The 20,006-nt window shown below is 35.3% G+C and overlaps 1 protein-coding gene and 1 pseudogene across 1 annotated transcript in view; one reads left to right on the top strand and one right to left on the bottom strand.

Annotated features, from left to right (window-relative positions):
• CAPZA2 (capping actin protein of muscle Z-line subunit alpha 2) overlaps positions 1–20,006 on the top strand; it is a 54,675-nt gene that overhangs the window by 10,338 nt on the left and 24,331 nt on the right. The window contains exons 2-3 of the mRNA XM_059074395.2: positions 14,893–14,956; positions 18,519–18,570. Of these exons, the coding sequence (XP_058930378.1) occupies positions 14,893–14,956; positions 18,519–18,570 (116 nt within the window). The remainder of the gene's footprint in view (positions 1–14,892; positions 14,957–18,518; positions 18,571–20,006) is intronic.
• LOC131762908 (RAB11-binding protein RELCH pseudogene) lies at positions 153–3,646 on the bottom strand (annotated as a pseudogene).

Here is a 20,006-nt window from a genome sequence, read left to right as displayed (position 1 = left end):
AATTTTTGTCAGCTTAATATATTTATATCTGCTTTGGTGAAGACTCCATTTTTTGCTAAAGAATTAATGTTTTCTACAGACAGTCAAAATCTCCTGGATTTTACCTTAGTGCTTGTAAAAATTTTGCCAATTTACAGTGCCCAGCAAAAGCATCAGAAAAATCTGGAGAACTCATGGACACAGGTAGTTGAAGTAACATTAATTTTGCCAACAGCTTCTATAAATTGTGCCAATTGAGTGACAACCTGTGGTAAATTCCCCCACCTTGTTTGTACTTTTCCTGTTCTAGCTGGTAATCATAAAGTTGAAGTAGCACTGCCAGATGCTCACATCTTCCAGTAACAGACATATCTTTTTTTTTTTTTTTTTTTTTTTTTTTTTTTGCGGTATGCGGGCCTCTCACTGTTGTGGCCTCTCCCGTTGCGGAGCACAGGCTCCGGACGCACAGGCTCAGCGGCCATGGCTCACGGGCTTAGCTGCTCCGCGGCACGTGGGATCTTCCCGGACCAGGGCACGAACCCGTGTCTCCTGCATCGGCAGGCGGATTCTCAACCACTGCGCCACCAGGGAAGCCCAACAGACATATCTTAAAGAGGCAATGTAGGCCAAGGGAATCTAGTCACTTCTATCTTTGGCATTTCACCATGAAGCTTGGCTTTACTTGAGGAAGATGCTTTCTTTGCAGTAATGCAAAGACTGACAGAATGAAGGACTGCAAGGCAGGAAGCTACATATGGAGTTTATTTGCATTCAGGCCACCTTCCCTTTGTTCTCCTCACCTGAGAAGTTTTTCAGTCTTACTCAGCAGTGTAGGTATAAGATAAGATTGTAAATTTTAAGAGTGTAGTCCTAAATTTATAGTCCAGGTAGCACAGGGTGATAAAAACACTTGATGTGTTCTATTCTTTCTGAGGAATCTCTTTTTTCTGAGGGATCACCCAAGACCAAAAGCAGCAATTCAGTGTTCTGTTGATACTTGTCTGGATCATCAGTCTGTGCCATAATGTTACCAAGGATTTTGTTCACAGCTTCTTATACCAAATGTGCTTATCTTCCATTTACATCTGTTGCAGCACTTAAAGAACCAAGGAATTGGGAACTTCTTTAGAAAAGTAAGGCGTCATTGCTCCACAGGATTTAGACAGGTAGTCCTTTTTCTGGGTGTCGTGACTAATCTCTTTCCATCACTGTGGTAGTTTGGCTTCTACACATATTGGTCCAACATCATGTGCAAATGCCACATAATTCATCAGTATTACTTGCTTTGCTCATCATCTGGTCTCTCAATCAAATTGAAAATTGTGTAGAGAAACGGATTTCTCTCTGTTGGCTCAGGCTGTGGGATGCGCTACACAATATGAGGGGCACCAGCTCCTCTCCGTTGCCTGCAACACATGAGGAACAATTTGTGCAGGCAGCTTCCCAGCCGTTAACAAAGTACTTTTTTCACTGCAATTTGAGACACTTCTGATCCTAGGTGACTATCTGCTGACATTCACAAAAAGAAAGTAACGTGTGGTGGAAAGCAGGAGACAATTTCTTACAAGGTTATCAAAGGTGAACTGTATTTTTACTCAGTGGAGAAGATAGCATTCCTTCCTTTCTTAGGGAAAGGATTTCGTAAATTCTCTCTGAGAATAGTGGAATCAACTTTATCTGATATTGAAAGGTGACTATCCTTACCTTTCCCTTGTCTGAACAATTTAATGATTTACAACTGAATTCTGCCCATTTTCTTCAGATGTTTGTGAGGATTCTGATCCAAAGAAGTCTGAGCAGTCACAAACTGCCACGATGGCACAGTGTTCATTTTAGAGGAGGTCCGTTTCACTTTCAGGCCTTCTAATTTGCTCCATCAAAGACCCTTTCTAACTACTTAATAAACCAACTTTATCTTCTTATTTCTGAACTAGCAAGGAATTCTGTGTAGGCCAAGGAATAGAGAAGAGTAGAGGAAGGTTGCCTAAAATTGTGGAAGAGCCTGTAATTCATCTTCCACTCCACCGGCCACATACACAAGATTTCTCCCAGTTAGTCACTTAGTAGACTTATAGTAAGTCTGGAGGTTTTGAAATGTTTAATCTACATCATCCAATAATTGAAAATCTTGATCTTTATTTTCATCTGAGAAGTTTATTGATGTAAGCTTGTAGTTATTCTTAAATAAAAATTCATTTCCTAGGAATTTTAGAGCTCTTTTTTCAAGAGATTTGATTTGTAATTTTTTTATTCCTATAAAAGAACGTTGTTTTCTGCAACCTTTGTCAGATTGACTCAGCTCCTTCCCTTTTTTTAATGTTGTAAATATAACTGTCAAACTTTACCCTCCTCCCTTCAAATATATGGAGGATCGGAAACTAGATAAGCACACCTGTGAATTTACGTCTGAAATAAAAATAGGGAAGATAAACGAAGAATTTCTCTCATGCCCTTCTAATGTTGGGACTATATATCAGCTTATTTGCTTGCTTAAAATATATTTTAAATAACTGAGTTCCTTGCTTCTTGGTCCCCAATTATATCTTAAATTTGAGCTTCACAGATAAGTGAGATCCGGTTTATTTGCCTCCTCTGCACTCTGTTGGTGAGGGAGAGGTTCCTGCTATAGGGTTATGGGGATGGCTGAACACACAGCACCTGACATTGAAAAGATGAGGTGAATAGCAGTCTATTAATACAAATACTCAGCCCAGGAGATAGGGACACAGTGGAGGGAACAGAGTGAACAAGCAGAGGCCAAGGGAGGCAAGCTTTGTAGTATCAAGAAGGTAGAGTGAGCCCTGGTTCCAGCAGGAGGGTGTGATTGGCTAGTTTGAATAATTCCTCAGGCTGGCAGGGAACTGAAGCCCCATACTCAGGGATGAGCAGGAACTGTGCCTGTTCCCTGTAATAAAGAGGGTCGTCTGGCTAGGGACCTTATCTGCAGGAGGACATTGAGGATGGGAACTTGCAGTTAGGCCATTCAAGGTCCTTCCGTTCTTCCCCAGATGTCAAGGCACACGTAATACTGGGCTTTAATTTTAGGCCTTATACTACAGTTCTCAGTACTAGTACTAATCTTTTATCAGAAGTGTATGCTAATGATTGCTGTATTGAATAATACATCAAGAAGTTTTTAATAGCATAATTTGACCTTTGAGTTTTCCTTTCTGTGTGACCTTTTCTTTGATAATTTGCAAAGTTTAAGATATTCTGCTGCTGTGTTCAATTTAGTCACAGTAGATGAAAGGTGGCCAAAACATACATGCAGTGATATGGAGGCATGAAAGAAAAGAGTTCTTGTCTGGAGGACTGAATGGAGTGGTGAGGCTCTAGTATTGTATAGGTGGGATGAGAAAAAGAGTGGGTTAGTTGTAGGAGCTATCAAGTAGCAGAAAGAGTAAAAAGGTAATAGCTGTTAACTGAGTGCTTACTCTGTGCCAAGCACTTTTCTAAACGTATTACCTCATTTACTGCAGGTGAGGAAACTGAATTTAATTTGCTTTTGGTCATATAGGTAGAAGTCAGTGGAGCTGTAGTCTGAGTACATACAGTCTTATTTAGGGTTTATGCTATTAACAGTACATTTTACAGCCTTTGAATACAGAAAGGCTTTATATGTCATGCTAAGGACTTTGGACTTACCTTGTTGGCAGTGGGCCACCATTAGGTGATTTTAAGCAGGAAAGAAAATGATGGGAACTTTCATTGAAAAATATCAATCTGGTGGCAGAGTGGAAAATGACTTTTAGAGAAAGATGAGATTAGAGGCAGGGCAGTTATTGTAACAATCCAGAAGGGGACTGGGTCCGAATGAAATGGAATCAAAGAAAAGGAGATTGGATTTGAGCAAGACAGACAGACACTCGATAATGTGGCTGACTGTGGGAGAAAGGGAGAAATGTGGAATTGTATGTAGGTGGTGCCGATAATTTTACGAAGAACAGAGGGAGGGAGTAGGTTTGGGTGAGACAGTCAGGTATCTTTGAGGCATTTAATGGAGATCTCTAATAAATGAGTTACATTTAGAAAAATGGATCTTGATCTTGAGAGAGGTTGTGATAGGTATATAGATTTGCTATTGTTATGTGGTGATAATAGAAGCAGTGGAAGTAAATGAGATTACCCAGGTATTTTGGTTGTTTCTTCTGAACCATGGTAGAAAGATTATGCTGTATTAGGAGGTGGCTCTGAAAAGCCTTGGACTTCATCTGAAGAATTCATTCAAATCCCAATTCTGGATCTCTGTTTTTTCTTTTCATGAATTAAAGGTAATAACAGCCATCTTGGAAAGTAACTGTAGATAATATTTTATTTTATCTGACAGACCACAGGGGTTTTAAAAGGTTAAGAAATGATGATATATTTCATCTCCTTTAATTTACCTATGAGAAATGGAGATTTACAGACGTTAAATCAAAACCTGGGTACAGATGGATTGTCTTAGCTTAGATGAAAACCCAGATCTTAACTGCACATTGCCACCACAGAACTAGGAACTGGCTTTTTCTCCTGTTTTGCTACCACTGGTTTTTGAGGTAAGTAGAGTACAGAGGGAAGGGATGATTTCCAAGGGAGGAGAAAGGGTGTTGGCATGTGGGAAGTGAATGTACTGCAGAAAACACAGAAATGAATGGACGTAAGCCACGGCTGTACCACTGTAGGGCACAAAGAAGCATTTCACGTGTAATGTGAAAATGCCTGTATTCCAGAGCTAATTTTAGGAATACTGAACTATACTAATGCAGATATATTTATTCCCTACTACTATTACTGCTCATACTAATATTATATTCACCCAAGTTTACATAGCTAATGAGTAGTAGAAATGAAAATCCAACTCATTCAATCTGACTCCAGAGATCATACACTCTACTGCTTCCTTATATTAATTAGCATAAGTTTTTATGGTTTTGAATGTACATTATTTTAAAATTAACTGTCTACATGCAGAATTGCATTAGTGATAACTCTTAGAATGCTCATTTCATTAAAATACTATATTCCCTGACCATCCTAAATAAATGAGAGTTTATTCTTGTTTATAGACTGATTCAACATTGATTCAACAAAAACTACCTACCAAGTGTAGAGTATAGGGCTGCCTACTGATATTATTGAATATTCAGAAGTTCCTTGAGGAAGTTGCATTTTTGCAGTTTCTACCTGAATGCTGACTACTAAATTCATTAGACACTTTTCAGAATTATCTTTGGAATTTGTTAAAAATTATGATGTGTTTTTCATGTCCCAGACTGAAAAAAAGTAAATCACACTTTAAAAATAGTACTGAAAATAGCTACTTTCCTTTTCTTCTTTCTTTTATTTGTTTATTTATTTGGTTCAGTGGGACAAAGAAGTCCATTTTAACAAATAGCATTAGGATGGTTTATTTATCCTTATGATGATGTAATAAAAAATGGATCTCCATCCCACATCATATATAGAAATCAGTCCCATGTGGATTAATGGCCTAAATGCAAAGAGCAAAACTTTAAGAAACTTTAGAAAAAATATTAAAGAAAATCCCCACAATTTAAGAGTAGTGAAGGAATTTTTTTCCCCACTCTCTAAATACTTCACTGTGTTTAGGGCTGTCTCTTATATAACCACAGTACAATTATCAAAATCAAGAAATTTCACATTGATACAACATTATTGTCTCATCTACAGACCCTATTCAAATTTCCCCAATTGCTGGTCCAGGATCTAATCCAGGATCGCATTGAATTTTGTTGTAGTGTCTCTTTGGTCTTTAATCCGGAACGCTTTCTCAGCATTGTTTGTCCTTCATGACCTTACCACTTTGGAAGAGTGCAAAATGGTTATTTTGTAGACTGTACCTCAATTTCAGTTTATTTGATGTTTCCTCATGATTAGATCAACCTATGAACTTTTGCCAGGAGCATAACAGAATTGATGTTGTGTCCTCAGTACATCCTACTAGGAGGTACAGTTTTTACTATTATGATAACTTAGGTCATTTGGTAAAGGTGGTGTGTGGCAGGTTTCCTCAATATAAAGTTACTGTTTATCCCCTCTTAAGTATCATGTAGAAAGATTCATTCACATTGTGTAAATATGCTTAGACTTTTACCCACTAATTTTAGCATCTCTTGATGATTTTTGCCTGCAACAATTACCATTGTTGGTCACCCCAAGTGATTTTCTAATTCAGTCATTCCTTCTACATCTATTAATTGAAATTCTACTATAATGAAGAGCTTCCCCCATTTGTTCATTCATTTCTTTATGTCAGTATGGACTCATGGATTCTTATTTTATTCTGTGGGTTGCTATCGTTATTTAATTTGTTGCTTAAATTGTAGCCCATAAGAAAAAGTACCAAAAAAAAGTTTAGTAGTATTTTTCTGTTATCTCATAAAGTTGACGGGCAGAAATCACTTTTTCTCAGAGGTAGTGTATACTAACATTTTGGATATTGTTTTCAATATACTGCTTTGTCTTCTGCATAAGTAACTTTATAGTATCTGCTTTTTTCCAAGAAGCACAACAGAGTGGAACATACTTTTTATGTAATGTTTATTATCTTTTTGGATATTTTATACCAAGTAATGTTTGGATCCTAGAGAAAGCAAAGAAAAAATATAGCTCTTTTAGCTTTTAGCTCTATATTAGTAGGTTAACTTTAAAAAAAAAATTATTTATTTTATTTATTTATTTTTGGCTGTGTTGGGTCTTCATCGCTGCGCATGGGCTTTCTCTAGTTGCGGTGAATGGGGGCTACTCTTCGTTGCGGCAGGCAGTCTTCTCATTGCAGTGGCTTCTCTTGTTGCAGAACATGGGCTCTAGGTGCTTGGGCTTCAGTAGTTGTGGCACGTTGGCTCAGTAGTTGTGGCTCGCAGGCTCTAGAGCCTGGGCTCAGTAGTTGTGGCTCGTGGGCTCTAGAGCACAGGCTCAGTAGTTGTGGTGCACGGACTTAGTTGCTCCGCGGCATGTGAGATCTTTCCAGACCATGGCTTGAACCTGTGTCCCCTGCATTGGCAGACAGATTCTTAGCCACTGCGCCACCAGGGAAGTCCCAATAGGTTAACTTTTTAAAAACTGTTCTTGATGTGATTGTTACGAGGTATGCCTGTAAACTGCCAGTCACTAACATAGGTAAGAGTTAATCTCCCATCTAGCCAAACCTTCCCAACAAAACCAAGGCATCCTCCCTCTCGCAATCTAGAATTAGTTTAGAAATACAATAAAATAACTCTTTCCTGAATCCTGCTCCAAATTAGAAGGACTTCACTTGGAATAATATCATGTGGAGGAAGATGGTGGTTAATGCAGGAGATTTTGCTGTGGGCCTTAGGGATGTATCTAATAATTCACTGGGCTCATCCAGAAAAACGATAACATTCCCAGGGGTAAATTGAGTATAGCTCCATGTGTGTTAACTTGTGTGACCTTTTTTCTTTCTTGGATTTGGAAGTGGCTAGAATAAATAATTTTTAAAATTAAAAAAAAGTCTAGGAAAGATGGATGTAGGGGAATGTTCAGTCTATAGCAGTGTTTAGAAAATACCCTGATGATTGAACAGTTTCTCAGGAAGACAAGCCTTTACCATGGTGGACACACTTTCTTTTCTTTAGCACCTGAGAAATCCAAAAAACAGATTCTTCTTAACTTGTGAAATTCACAAAGACCAGATTAAGATACTTCAGGCATAGCTGGTAAAGTCCAAGTTGTGTTTTGGGTTCTCAGCCAGACAGCTCCCATGACTTCTCAACCCTCAGTGGCACTTCTTTTGACCCACCATTCATTTTGGATATTGTGAGCAGTCTTAACTCTTTTTGGTTACTGTATGCATTTTGTGCAATAGCAAGGGCAAACAAGTCTGTAAGATAAAACTATAGAGCATTTTTGCTTTCTAGGTGAAAACCCAAAATAGAACTGACTAAAAGTCTAAATGATATGTACCTTTTTTTGAAACAACTAAAAAATGTAAAGCTCAACAGTTAATCATATCACTAAATATGCTATACTGTATATGTATATATATATATATATATATATATATACACACACACACACACACACACACATACTGCTTGCTATCAGTACTTTAATTTTGTCAGTCTTATTGGTAGGGTGTAAGTCATTAGAAGTGTTAAAAACAATTTCCTCAAAATTCTAGAAGTTTCCAAAAGAAATATTTGATAAATTCATCAACAGGTTACCACAATTTTTATTTGTTGCCTGTCATAGTGATTAAGACTTTGTTTTAAATGCTTTCTAACATTTACCCCAATAGAAGAGAGGGAGGAATAAGGGAACAAAAGAAATTAAGACATTTTATGGAAGCATAATAGATGCCAGTGTACGTTTAGCATGCACTATCTTCCATTCCCAGCTCCACCCTTGCCTTTTTAAAATCACTTATTTTTTATATTTTCATTTTTGATTTTAATAATACTTTAAAACAGTTTAGAAGAAAATAATTTGTTTTTAAAATAAATTTATTTATTTAATTTTTGGCTGTATTGGGTCTTTGCTGTACGCGGGTTTCTCTAGTTGTGACGAGTGGGGGCTGCTCTTAGTTGCAGTGCGCGGGCTTCTCGTTGCGGTGGCTTCTCATTGTTTAACATGGGCTCAGGTACGCGGGCTTCAGTAGTTGGGGCACTCAGGCTCAGTAGTTGTGGCTTGCAGTCTCTAGAGCGCAGGCTCACTAGTTGTGGCGCAGAGGCTTAATTGCTGCACAGTATGTGGGATCTTCCTGGACCAGGAATTGAACCCGTGTCCCCTGCATTGGCAGGCGGATTCTTAACCACTGCACCACCAGGAAGCCCAGAAAATAATTTTGAAAACACATGAAATATATATTTTTAATTAACATATTGTAAAATACCCCCTTCTCTTTTTTTTTATGACTTTCAACACATGTATAGATGCATGTAACCATTACCAAAATCGAGATATAGAGTAATTCCATCACCCCCCAAAACTCTCTTATTTTCTTCCTTTCCTTCATTTCTCCCATTGTGTTCACACCCATCCCCACTCCTTCTCCCAGCCCCTGGCAGCCATTGATCTGTTCTCCATTGCTATAAAATATTGTTTATTGGAGAATGTCATATAAATGGAATCTTACATCACTGCCATGTAACCATCTGAGAATGGTTTCTTTCATTCAGCATAAGGCTTTTGAGATTCATCCAAGTTGTTGCATATACTCATAATTTGTCCCTTTTCATTGCTGAGTAGTATTTCATCGCATAGACACATTATTGTTTATCCATTCACCCATAGGTGGACATTTAGGTTGTGGATTGTTTCTAGTTTTGAACAATTTTCAATAGATTTTTGTGGGAACATAGGGTAGATACCTGGAAGTGGGATAGTTGTGTCATATGGTGTGTGTTTATAAGAAATTGCTAAACTGTTTTCGGTACCAATTGTACCATTTTGCATTGCCACAGCAGTGTATTAGAGCTTCAGTTGTTTCGCATCGGTATTATCAGTTTTCTTTATTTTAGCCATTCTATTAGGTATATAGTGGTATTTTATGATTTTAATATTGATTTCCTAAATGATTAATGATATTGCACATCCTTTTGTGCATGTATCTGTCTTCTGTATATCCTTTTTGGTGAAGTGTGTTCAAGTCTTTTGTTCACTGTTTTCTTACTGTTGAGTTTTGATAGTATGTTCTAGATACAAATTCTCTATTGGATATGTGATTTGCTGAGATTTTCTCCAGTTTGTAGCTGTCTTTTCATTCTTTTAACAATGTCTGTAACAGAGCATAAGTTTTTAATTTCAATGAAGTCTAGTTGATCAGTTTTTTTGTTTTGTTCTGTTTTTTTTTTTGCGGTACGCGGGCCTCTCACTGTTGTGGCCTCTCCCGTTGCGGAGCACATGCTCCAGACGCGCAGGCTCAGCAGCCATGGCTCACGGGCCCAGCCGCTCTGCGGCATGTGGGATCTTCCTGGACCAGGGCAGGAACCCTTGTCCCCTGTATCAGCAGGCGGACTCTCAACCACTGCGCCACCAGGGAAGCCCTGTCATTTTTTTAATGGGTCATGGTTTTAGTATCATGTCTAATAACTTTTGGCCTAACCCCAGGTCATGAAGGTTTTCTTCTGTTTCCTTTTAATTTTTTTGTTAAGTTCTATATTTTACCTTTAGAGCTATAATCCATTTTGAGGTAGTAAGGGATAAGGTTTAGATTGCAGTTTATTTTTAGCTCATGGATATCCAATTGTTTGGATATCATTTGTTGAAAAGATATTCTTTGAACATAGCATTGCCTTTACACCTTTGTCAAAAATCATTTGACCATATATATGCAGGGTATATTTTTTGACTCTCAGTTCTGTTCCATTCATTATCTATCCCTCTATCTTCATGACTGTAGCTTTTTTTGTTTTTTACTTTTTATTTTATTATTTTCTTTTTCATTATGGTTTATTACAGGATATTGAATATAGTTCCCTGTGCTATACAGTAGGACCTTGTTGTTTATCTGTTCTGTATATAATAGTTTGCATCTGCTAATCCCTAGCTCCCAATCCATCCCTTCCCCTCTCCGCCTCCCCCTTGGCAACCACAAGTCTATTCTCTATGTCTGTGAGTCTGTTTCTGTTTCGTAGATAAGTTCATTTGTGTGTCATATTTTAGATCCCACTTTAAGATCTATGGTTTCACTTTAATTTCACTTAGATATAAGTGATATCATATGGTATTTGTCTTTCTCTTTCTGACTTCCTTCACTTAGTATGATAATCTCTAGGTCCATCCATGTTGCTGCAAATGGCATTATTTCATACTTTTTATGGTTGGGTAGTATTCCATGTGTATGTGCGCACGTGCATGTGTGTATATGTATATGTATATATGTACACACACGCATCACATCTTCTTTATCCATTCACCTGTTGATGGACATTTAGGTTTCTTCCATGTCTTGGCTGTTGTAAATAGTGCTGCTATGAACACTGGAGTGCAGTTATCTTTTCAAATTATAGTTTTGTCCAGATATATACCCAGGAGTGGGATTGCTGGATCATATGGCAACTTTATTTTTAGTTTTTTTGAGGAATTTCCATCCTGTTTCCCATAGTGGCTGCATCAATTTACAGTCCCACCGACAGTGTAGGAGGGTTCCCTTTTCTCCACACCCGCTCCAGCCTGTATTTGTAGATTTTTCTAATGATGGCCATTCTGACTGATGTGAGGTGGTAACTCATTGTAATTTTGATTTGCATTTCTCTAATAATTAGCGATGTCGAGTATCTTTTCATATGCGTATTTGCCATCTGTATGTCTTTTTTGGAGAAATGTCTGTTTAGGTTTTCTGCCCATTTTTTGATTGGGTTGTTTGTATTTTTGTTATTGAGTTGTATGAGCTGTCTGTATATTTTGGAAATGAAGCCCTTACTGGTCACATCGTTTGCAAATATTTTCTCAGAGTTCGTAGGGTGTCTTCATTTTGTTTATGGTTTCCTTTGCGTGCAAAAGCTTAAAAGTTTGATTAGGTCCCATTTTTTTATTTTTGCTTTTATTTCTTTTGTCTTGGGAGACTGACCTAAGAAAACATTGGTATGATTTATGTCAGAGAATGTTTTGCCTATGTTCTCTTACAGGAGTTTTATGGTGTCATGTCTTATATTTAAATCTTTAAGCCATTTTGAGTTTATATTTGTGTTTGATGTGAGGGAGTGTTCTAACTTCACTGATTTACATGTGGCTGGCCTGCTTTCCCAATACCACTTGCTGAAGAGACTGACTGCCTTTTCTCCATTGTATATTCGTATCTCCTTTGTCAAAGATTAATTGACCATAGGTGTGTGGGTTTATTTCTCGGCTCTCTCTTCTATTCCATTATGATCCATATATGACTGTAACTTTATATTAAGTCTTAAGATTAGGTAGTGTGAATTCTCCAACTATTCTAGTTCATTTGCCATTGCTACTTTGCATTTATTGCTAAGGGTGTGAAATAATACTCATTCCTTCTCATTTCCTAACCAAAATCTTTTTTTTTAATACTAAGGTATGTGTTCATGTGTATGTTTATGGTTGTTCTGGGCATCAGAGTGATTTCTTGATCTTGCTTGCATTTGTGGGGAGGGAGTGTTAATTTTTTTTTTTTTTTTTTTTTTGCGCTACGCGGGCCTCTCACTGTTGTGGCCTCTCCCGTTGTGGAGCACAGGCTCCGGACGCGCAGGTCCAGCGGCCATGGCTCATGGGCCCAGCCGCTCCGCGGCATGTGGGATCTTCCCGGACTGGGGCACGAACCCATATCCCCTGCATCGGCAGGCAGACTCTCAACCACTGCGCCACCAGGGAAGCACTGGGAGTGTTCATCTTGATACATGGCCCAAATAGCCTACATTCATTGCATTTTTCAAACATAGAAAAATAATAATATAGGAAACATCAGTGTTAGAATCAGCTTGTTGATGTGTATCAAAAAAGTCCTGCTTGGATTTTGATTGGGCCTTCATTGAATCTGTAGAATAGTTTGGGAAAAATTGTTATCTTTACAATGAGGAGGCCTCCAATCCATGAACATACATGTTTCTCCATTTATTTAGATCTTTGATTTCTTTCATCAGTTTTGTGTATTTTCAGGATATTAGTCCTGTACATATTTTGTTAGATTTGTACCTAAGTTATTGGGTAGTTTTGTTTGTTTAAGATTCCTTGGGATTTTTCATTGTAAACAATCATGTCGTCCCCAAGTAGAAAGTTTTATTTTATTTATGAAATGACTTTCATTTGTTTTTCTTACCTTATTGCACTAAGATCTCAGTATGATGTTGAATAGGAGGGATGAGAACAGACATTCTTACCTGATGTTAGGGGGAAGCATTCAGTCTTTGACCATTAAGGATGATGTTAACTATAGGCTTTTTTGTAAATACCTTTTATCAAATTAAAGACATTGTCTTTTGGTTGTTGAATGTTATTAAATAATTTTTCCACTTCTATTGAGGTGATTGTGGTTTTTCATCTTTAATCAGTTTATATTGTGAATTGCTTTTCAAACAGTGAAACAGCCCTACATTTCTAGGAAAAACTCCACTTGGTCATGATGTGTTATCCTTTCTATATATAGTTGGATTCAACTTGCTAATGTTTTATTGAAGATTTTTGCTTCTGTGTTTATGAGAGGTTTTGGTCTGTGAGTTGTGTTTCTTGTAGTATTTTAGTCTTTGGTATAGGATAATGCTATTCTCTTAAAATAAGTTGGAAGTTGTTGTCTTCAATTCTGTTTTCTGGAATAATTTGTGGAGAATTGGTAATATTTCTTCCTTAAATGCCTGTTACAAGAAAACCTGAAGTTTTATTTGTTGGAATGCTTTTAGCAACAAACTCAATTTCTTTAGTAGATCTAGGACTATTCAGGTTACATATTCCTTTTTGAGTGAACTCTGGTTTTTTCTGTCTTGGGAAGAATTTATTTCCCTGAAGTTGCTGCTATTGGCATTTTAAATACCAAAAAAAGTTTATACTTTGGCAGTTTGATGGTGGCCACCCTGTCACATTCTGCCCTGTTCATCTTTTGGTGGGAGCATTTTACCCATTCTACCAAAACTTAAATCTGAGAAGCAGCATAATGTAGTAAATAAAGTGTATATTCAGTAATTAGACTGGAGTAAATGATATAATCCGTGTAAAGTGCTTGGTAAACACTAATTTAAATAATCCCATTTTTGTTATCATCTTCATCATTGTAATCTCTCGGTGATATCCAACAACAGTCGTAGGTTTTGCTTCAGACTTTTTGGTGTTCCAGACTACAAAAGCTTTTCTTTTTGTTTTAAATTAACAGTTTTCTAACTGGCCTTGTCACATATGTGGCCTCTAGCTAGGAACATCTTCTTTTTAACTGTAAATACCTTTTTCATCTGTGTCTCTCCTCTGAAAACCATATGTGTACTTAGATGCGTGCACACACACATATAACATATATACACAAACATATATAACTATTCCCTTTCCCATTATTTTTAGTTTCTACATCAGAGCAGCGACAGTGCTAGTAAAGTGGACAATATGAAATAAAGCTTTTGTTTTTGCCATGTGTGGTCCCTTAATTCAGTGAATACTTGGATGTGTATTTTAAAAATCACCTGGAAAGCTTGTTTATAGTGTTTTCTGGGCCTCATTTCCAGAATCTAATTCATTTGGTTGGGTAAGGCTCATGAATGTGCATTTCTGACAAGATCACTGATCAGTGGAGTTGGAGGCTGTTGTATAGTGGTTGGAAAACTATTATAAATACTCAGAACTTCTTCACTAAATTATAATGTTGGGCATGTCATCTCACCTCTCATATATATTCATTAGTGATTAATCTCTTTAATATAGCCTTTATTCTCTTAAAATATACCTGTCAGTATACCTGTTGATATTTTGTCTCTCACTTATTTTTGAACTAAAATTTCCTAAGATCTAGTCAGATCTCATGTTCAAAACATTTTGTATTTAGACCTTTCTTCCCCTCTTCCTTTCTACATTTTTTAAAACTAATTTGTGACTTTATAGACATGCATATTTGTGACTGTATGGACACACATATATATTTTCTTCATAGTACCTAAATGCATCTTATTTCCTCACACATAGAAATTTTCTTGATGGATCATTTTTTTCCATTTTAGTTTAAAAGAAAAATTTGCTTATAAGAAAATATTCATATGTAGGCAGCTTTGAATCCTTAAATGCATTAGTTATACGTATATTTTATCTACACTCAGTCTATGCATTGTGATTATATTAAATGATTAAAACAGTAGTAAACTTAGGGTGTTTGAGTGAAAAAAATGTCACCGTCTTTAACATCTTCTTAAGCCATTTTCAGTAGAACTTTGAAGTAGTATAATTTTGCATGGTTTTGGTTGTTTTAGCAGAGGCCTATGCTGTGGAACATTTATATCTTTGTTTCTGTTTTAGGTGCGTATAGCAGCAAAATTCATCATTCATGCCCCTCCTGGAGAATTTAATGAGGTGTTTAATGGTGAGTTGAATTCATAACTCTTAAGGCTTGATATGTCAAGCACTCCTTTTTTAAAGAATAAGTTACATAACCAGAGTAACTAAATTAAGGGGAGTGTGTAGAAAAATCTGTATTTTCTTAATTACAGTGAAAATTTTTGTCAATCTGGATTTTGTAAGGTCTAGAATATAATGTGTTTATGACATATGATAATTATGTTTGCAAATTTTAATCCTCTTAAAGAATAACATTAAATCATTTTAAAAGACAAGAAAATTTTAATTTTAATTATTTTTTGGAGTTGTGAAATGCATTTTTTCTGTTTCTTTTAAAGAAAAGCCTACTTGATTAATAGGAACAGCCAAAAAAGAAGGGAGGAACATTGTTTCACTGTGTTTGTTTCCTGGGCTTAGAAGATGACATCACATGTAAAAGCAATTTGTTATTTAAATTATATCTCATAAATCAGTTCACAGTATACCTTTCTTTAAACCTCACACCTCACTGGCAAACAGTTTTATAATTATTCACCCATAGATGAGAAATTTAAATACAACATAGTCTCCTGGTTGCTGTAAAAACTGTAATAGCTCCTCTTTAACAGAATGAAGTGGTTGAAATAATTGTGCAGAAAATGGCCTGTAGTGATTTTTATACAAAACTTTTAAAGCAGTTTTAAGAATAATCTACCACAAGTACTTTAAATGCGTAATTTCTACTTCATATATATTTGGTCTTCACCATGTCTTAAATTAAAACTAATTTATACAGTGCTCTTCAGTTTCATTTTTTAAACATTCTACTCCCGAGTAAGCTATTTAAAACTGTTTTTTAAGAAGTTTAATCTCTCATTTTCATTCATAGTATAAGATATAGTGGAATCTCACCTCAGAAAAGATTAGGTTTGAAAGTCAAAAAATGAGGCAAAAATTGTATAAAGTTAAAATATCCTAGAAAATCCCTTAAATCATCCACAAACAAGATTAATATATGATATAGTACATACAGTTATATATGGTAATTTTTATACATTTAAAAATTTAACCACTGAGCTATACTTAGAGGAAGAATGGCAGTCTATATTGTGAAAAATCTGGAAGGTAAAATATTCTTCCTTTCAAGATAACCATAAAATCTGAAGCAATGAGTTGGGAAATTGGGGAGAATTCAAAAGTATTTCTTCTTCCTATAGGGTTTAACTTCTCTTTTAATATTCAGCCTTTATAACCTAAATACAGGTTAATACGTTTGATGGTTGGGGCATTAAAGAAGATAGTCTTTTCTCCATAGGGTCAAAAGTTGGCATTTAACTTAAATTGATAATGGGGAAACTGTGCTAAAGTCAGTAGCCCCCAAACTCCCGTACAATTTATAGAGCCAGGAATAAATTATAATTCTAAGAAAAAATTTTCACTTACTATTCTTACCCTACAAATTTGTTAATCAGAAAGACCCTGAAAGAACGTATGAGTCCCAGAAATTGCTTTACTAAGTCTCATTGGAAATTGATGTTGAGTTGATATGTTCTGTGTTGACGTACAGTAGGCATTTTGGATGAGGACTTTGGCATTTAGGATGAGCCATTCAGTAGACCTGGGCTGGAACTGTGGAATGGAAATGGGAATATAAGATATTTATGTAAGTTTTAAATGAGGGAGTATTTTAGAGTGAGAAAGGAGTTAAGTATTTGAGGGGGAAATCTCATATGCATTTGGTTATTTTCATGCTATTTTTGTTGATAATATTAACATCAGAATGATTCCATGGAAGCCACAAATTTTAGAACTTCAGAGTCATAAAATCTTGTCAGATCAGTGGTTCCCAAATGCTATTTCCCAGATTGGCTATGTAAGAATCATTAAAACATAGATTTCTGGTCTTCATTCTCAGGAACTGATATGTTATCTGGGCTGGAGCTCTGAAATGTATACTTTTTTTTTAAGACTCCCACCCACCCATTGTTCTGATGTGTGGTCTGCCTTGAAACCACATCCCTTCTTAAGAGTAGTTTTTATTTTATTCAAATTATTCTCAATTTCTTTTACTGTATTCTTCATATGATAGAAGTTTGGACTTTTTTTCCAGAGTAAAGGTAACTGGACCATGTAGATGTTGCTTTTAAATTATTTTCCCATTTAGGTAGAACTGAAAAAGGATACACTACCTACCACGCAATACTGCTGTTAATGATTATGCTTTAAATATTGAAGATACAATATCATATTTATCAAGTCGAATTCCCAGTTTACTTTGTGAGATAAGAATACCTATAATTGTAAATGTCTGTGTTTTAATTTATTAGGCAGAAGCTTCCATTGTTTAAAATCAGTTAATTTAGGAATCAAATAAGTATTATTTTAGTGGTTATCCAGATATTGTTTTTTAAATTGGGACTTACTGCTAAAAAGAGGTATGTGAATAGGCAATATTTTTTCTTTTGGAATAGCTTTATTATTTTTGTAAAAGTGATTCATAGTCATTCTAAAATTTCCAAAGAGCAAAAAAGGATCTTAAGAATCACACAAAATTCTACTCTCTCTTCTCCATTGTTAGAATGAAATACTTCCAACATTTCTCAATTTAGACCCATATATATAACATTGCATTAATATAATACTATACATGCTGGGTTTTCCCCTTCTTGTTTATTATATTATGTATATATTTCCAAGTTGATAAATATGTATCTACATTATTTCTATTGGATGCCCAATTTTACACTATTTATAAGAACTATTGTCTGTTTTTCTTAATAGAAGGTACTTAAGTTATTTGTGTTATTTTCATTTAATGAAAAAAATTAGGAAACTTTGTTATATGTACTTTATGATAGCAATTATGTAAAACAGCCAAGTGTATAGGGAAAATAATGAAAGAAAATACATCAAGACTAGAGTAGAATTTTGTTTTTTGGTGAAATTATGTGATTTTTTTTCCAATTAAAATTGTAGTTTTAAAGTTGTGTTTTAATGATTAAAAGACACGTGTCTACATAGTTGAGTCTGAAGTTAGGACAGAGTTAAGAATCAACAACCAAAGTGAGAATACTAAATCAAATAAAGTAGTTATCCATATCTAACTCAACACATTCATCTGTTGTTGAACATGAGCTGTCTGAGAAACAAAATGCCTACATCTGTACTGCGTTCACAAGCTGTTTCTTGTTTAATCACTTTTTCCATATAGCAAATTCATTTGAAACTCATGATAGTATCATCAGACTAAGAGGCGTAGTGCTCAATCTTCGGCAGATCTTATCACACAATCTTTTTCATATAGCTTATCTCCACTTTAGTTCTTTGGAGACATGTTATAGTCTGCCTGCATTGACTATTAAGAGTATGAAATAACATATACTTTTATTTCATTCCATCTGCTATTTCCTTACCAAAATCTTTTATTTTTTAATTAATACCATGATTTTGTGGTTATTTTGGTCATCACAGTGATATTTTGATCTCCCATACATGTTTTGGGGGGTGGGTAGGATACTGACACATGACTAAAATAACCTGAATTCATTCCATAGAAATTTCAAATATAGGAAAATAGCAATATAGAAAAAATAATGTTTGTTTTGCAGATGTTCGGTTACTGCTTAATAATGATAATCTTCTCAGGGAAGGAGCAGCCCAGTAAGTATTATGCATTATATTAACATAATTAAAGTGACATGGGGAAAAAATATTTTAAAAGTGATTTTTAGGTACTAATCCATGAAATAGATATTTGCACATCAAGTTCAAATATATGTAATAATATGTATGTACTAGGTTAGAGGAGAAATATTTTTGATCACAGAAGGATATAGAGATACAATTATAACATGAAATTCTCTATTCATTGTGTGTTTGGCAGTGGCTTATATACTGAATACTGTATTTTGACATTTGCAAAGTTGGATAAAATTATTTTAGGAACTTTGATTTGTGAAATTATGATACTTTAAATTTTATGCAGGTTTTACTTTCTGTTAAATGCTTGATCCTAATAGATTTTTGAGAAGGACCTACTGTATAGCACAAGGAACTAGATTCAGTATCTTGTAATAAGCTATAATGGAAAAGAGTTTGAAAAAGAATATATATATGTATGTATAACTGAATAACTTTTCTGTACACCTGAAATATTGTAAATGAACTGTACTTCAGTAAAAAGAAATAGATTTTTGAGGGTTAGGAGCTTATTTTATTCATCCATAAATACCTAACATAGTATCTGACACATATTTACTTAATAAGTATTTATTAGATTTGTGAGTGATTCAAAGAACTAAGTAAGCAGTTCTAAATCCTAGTACATCATCTTTGGACCAATGACCACAATCATGACTTGCCACAACTAAAGATTTCAGAGAAATAATTGGTTCTCTTTCCCTCTCCCACCTCCCTAAATAAGGCCTCTGGACCTGTATTTTAGGCTAATGGACTCCATTACTCATTTGAAAATGAGGAGATTAAACGTTCAGGTGCCTTACAAAGAGTGTTCAGTATCATCCAGTCACCTACTTTCATCTTAGTGTACTACCCAAAATGTGAAATCCTGACTAATGGGAGAAATTTGCTCTAATTCTATTTTTGTAATGTTTGTAAGGCTTTATCGAATAAATTTGTTCTTTAGAGTTAATCCTAATGGAGGTAGAGGTTCAACAGACTTATAGACATACCTGATTTTGCTTCTGATTTAAATTCCTGTTATTTTTTTCCCATTTCTAAATTGAAGTATAGTTAATGTACAATATTACATATGTTATAGGTATGCAATATTACATATGTTATAGGTATACAACATAGTGATTCACAATTTTTTAAAGTTATATTCCATTAATAGTTACTGTAAAATGCTGGCTATTCCCTGTGTTGTACAATACATCCTTGAAGCTTATTTATTTTATACTGTACATAATAGTTTGTGTTTCTTAATCCCCTACCCTTATCTTGCCCCTCCCCCCTTCCCTCTCTCCACTGGTAACCACTGGTTCTCTATATCTGTGAGTCTGTTTCTGTTTTGTTATATTCACTAGTTTGTTATATTCTTAGATTTCACATATAATTGATATCATACAGTATTT

Source organism: Kogia breviceps, chromosome 9, assembly GCF_026419965.1.
Source record: "Kogia breviceps isolate mKogBre1 chromosome 9, mKogBre1 haplotype 1, whole genome shotgun sequence".
In the NCBI taxonomy this organism is placed as follows: Eukaryota; Metazoa; Chordata; class Mammalia; order Artiodactyla; family Physeteridae; genus Kogia; species Kogia breviceps.
The sequence above is the reverse complement of the archived record's forward strand: the minus strand, read 5'-3'. Positions and strand labels throughout refer to the sequence as shown.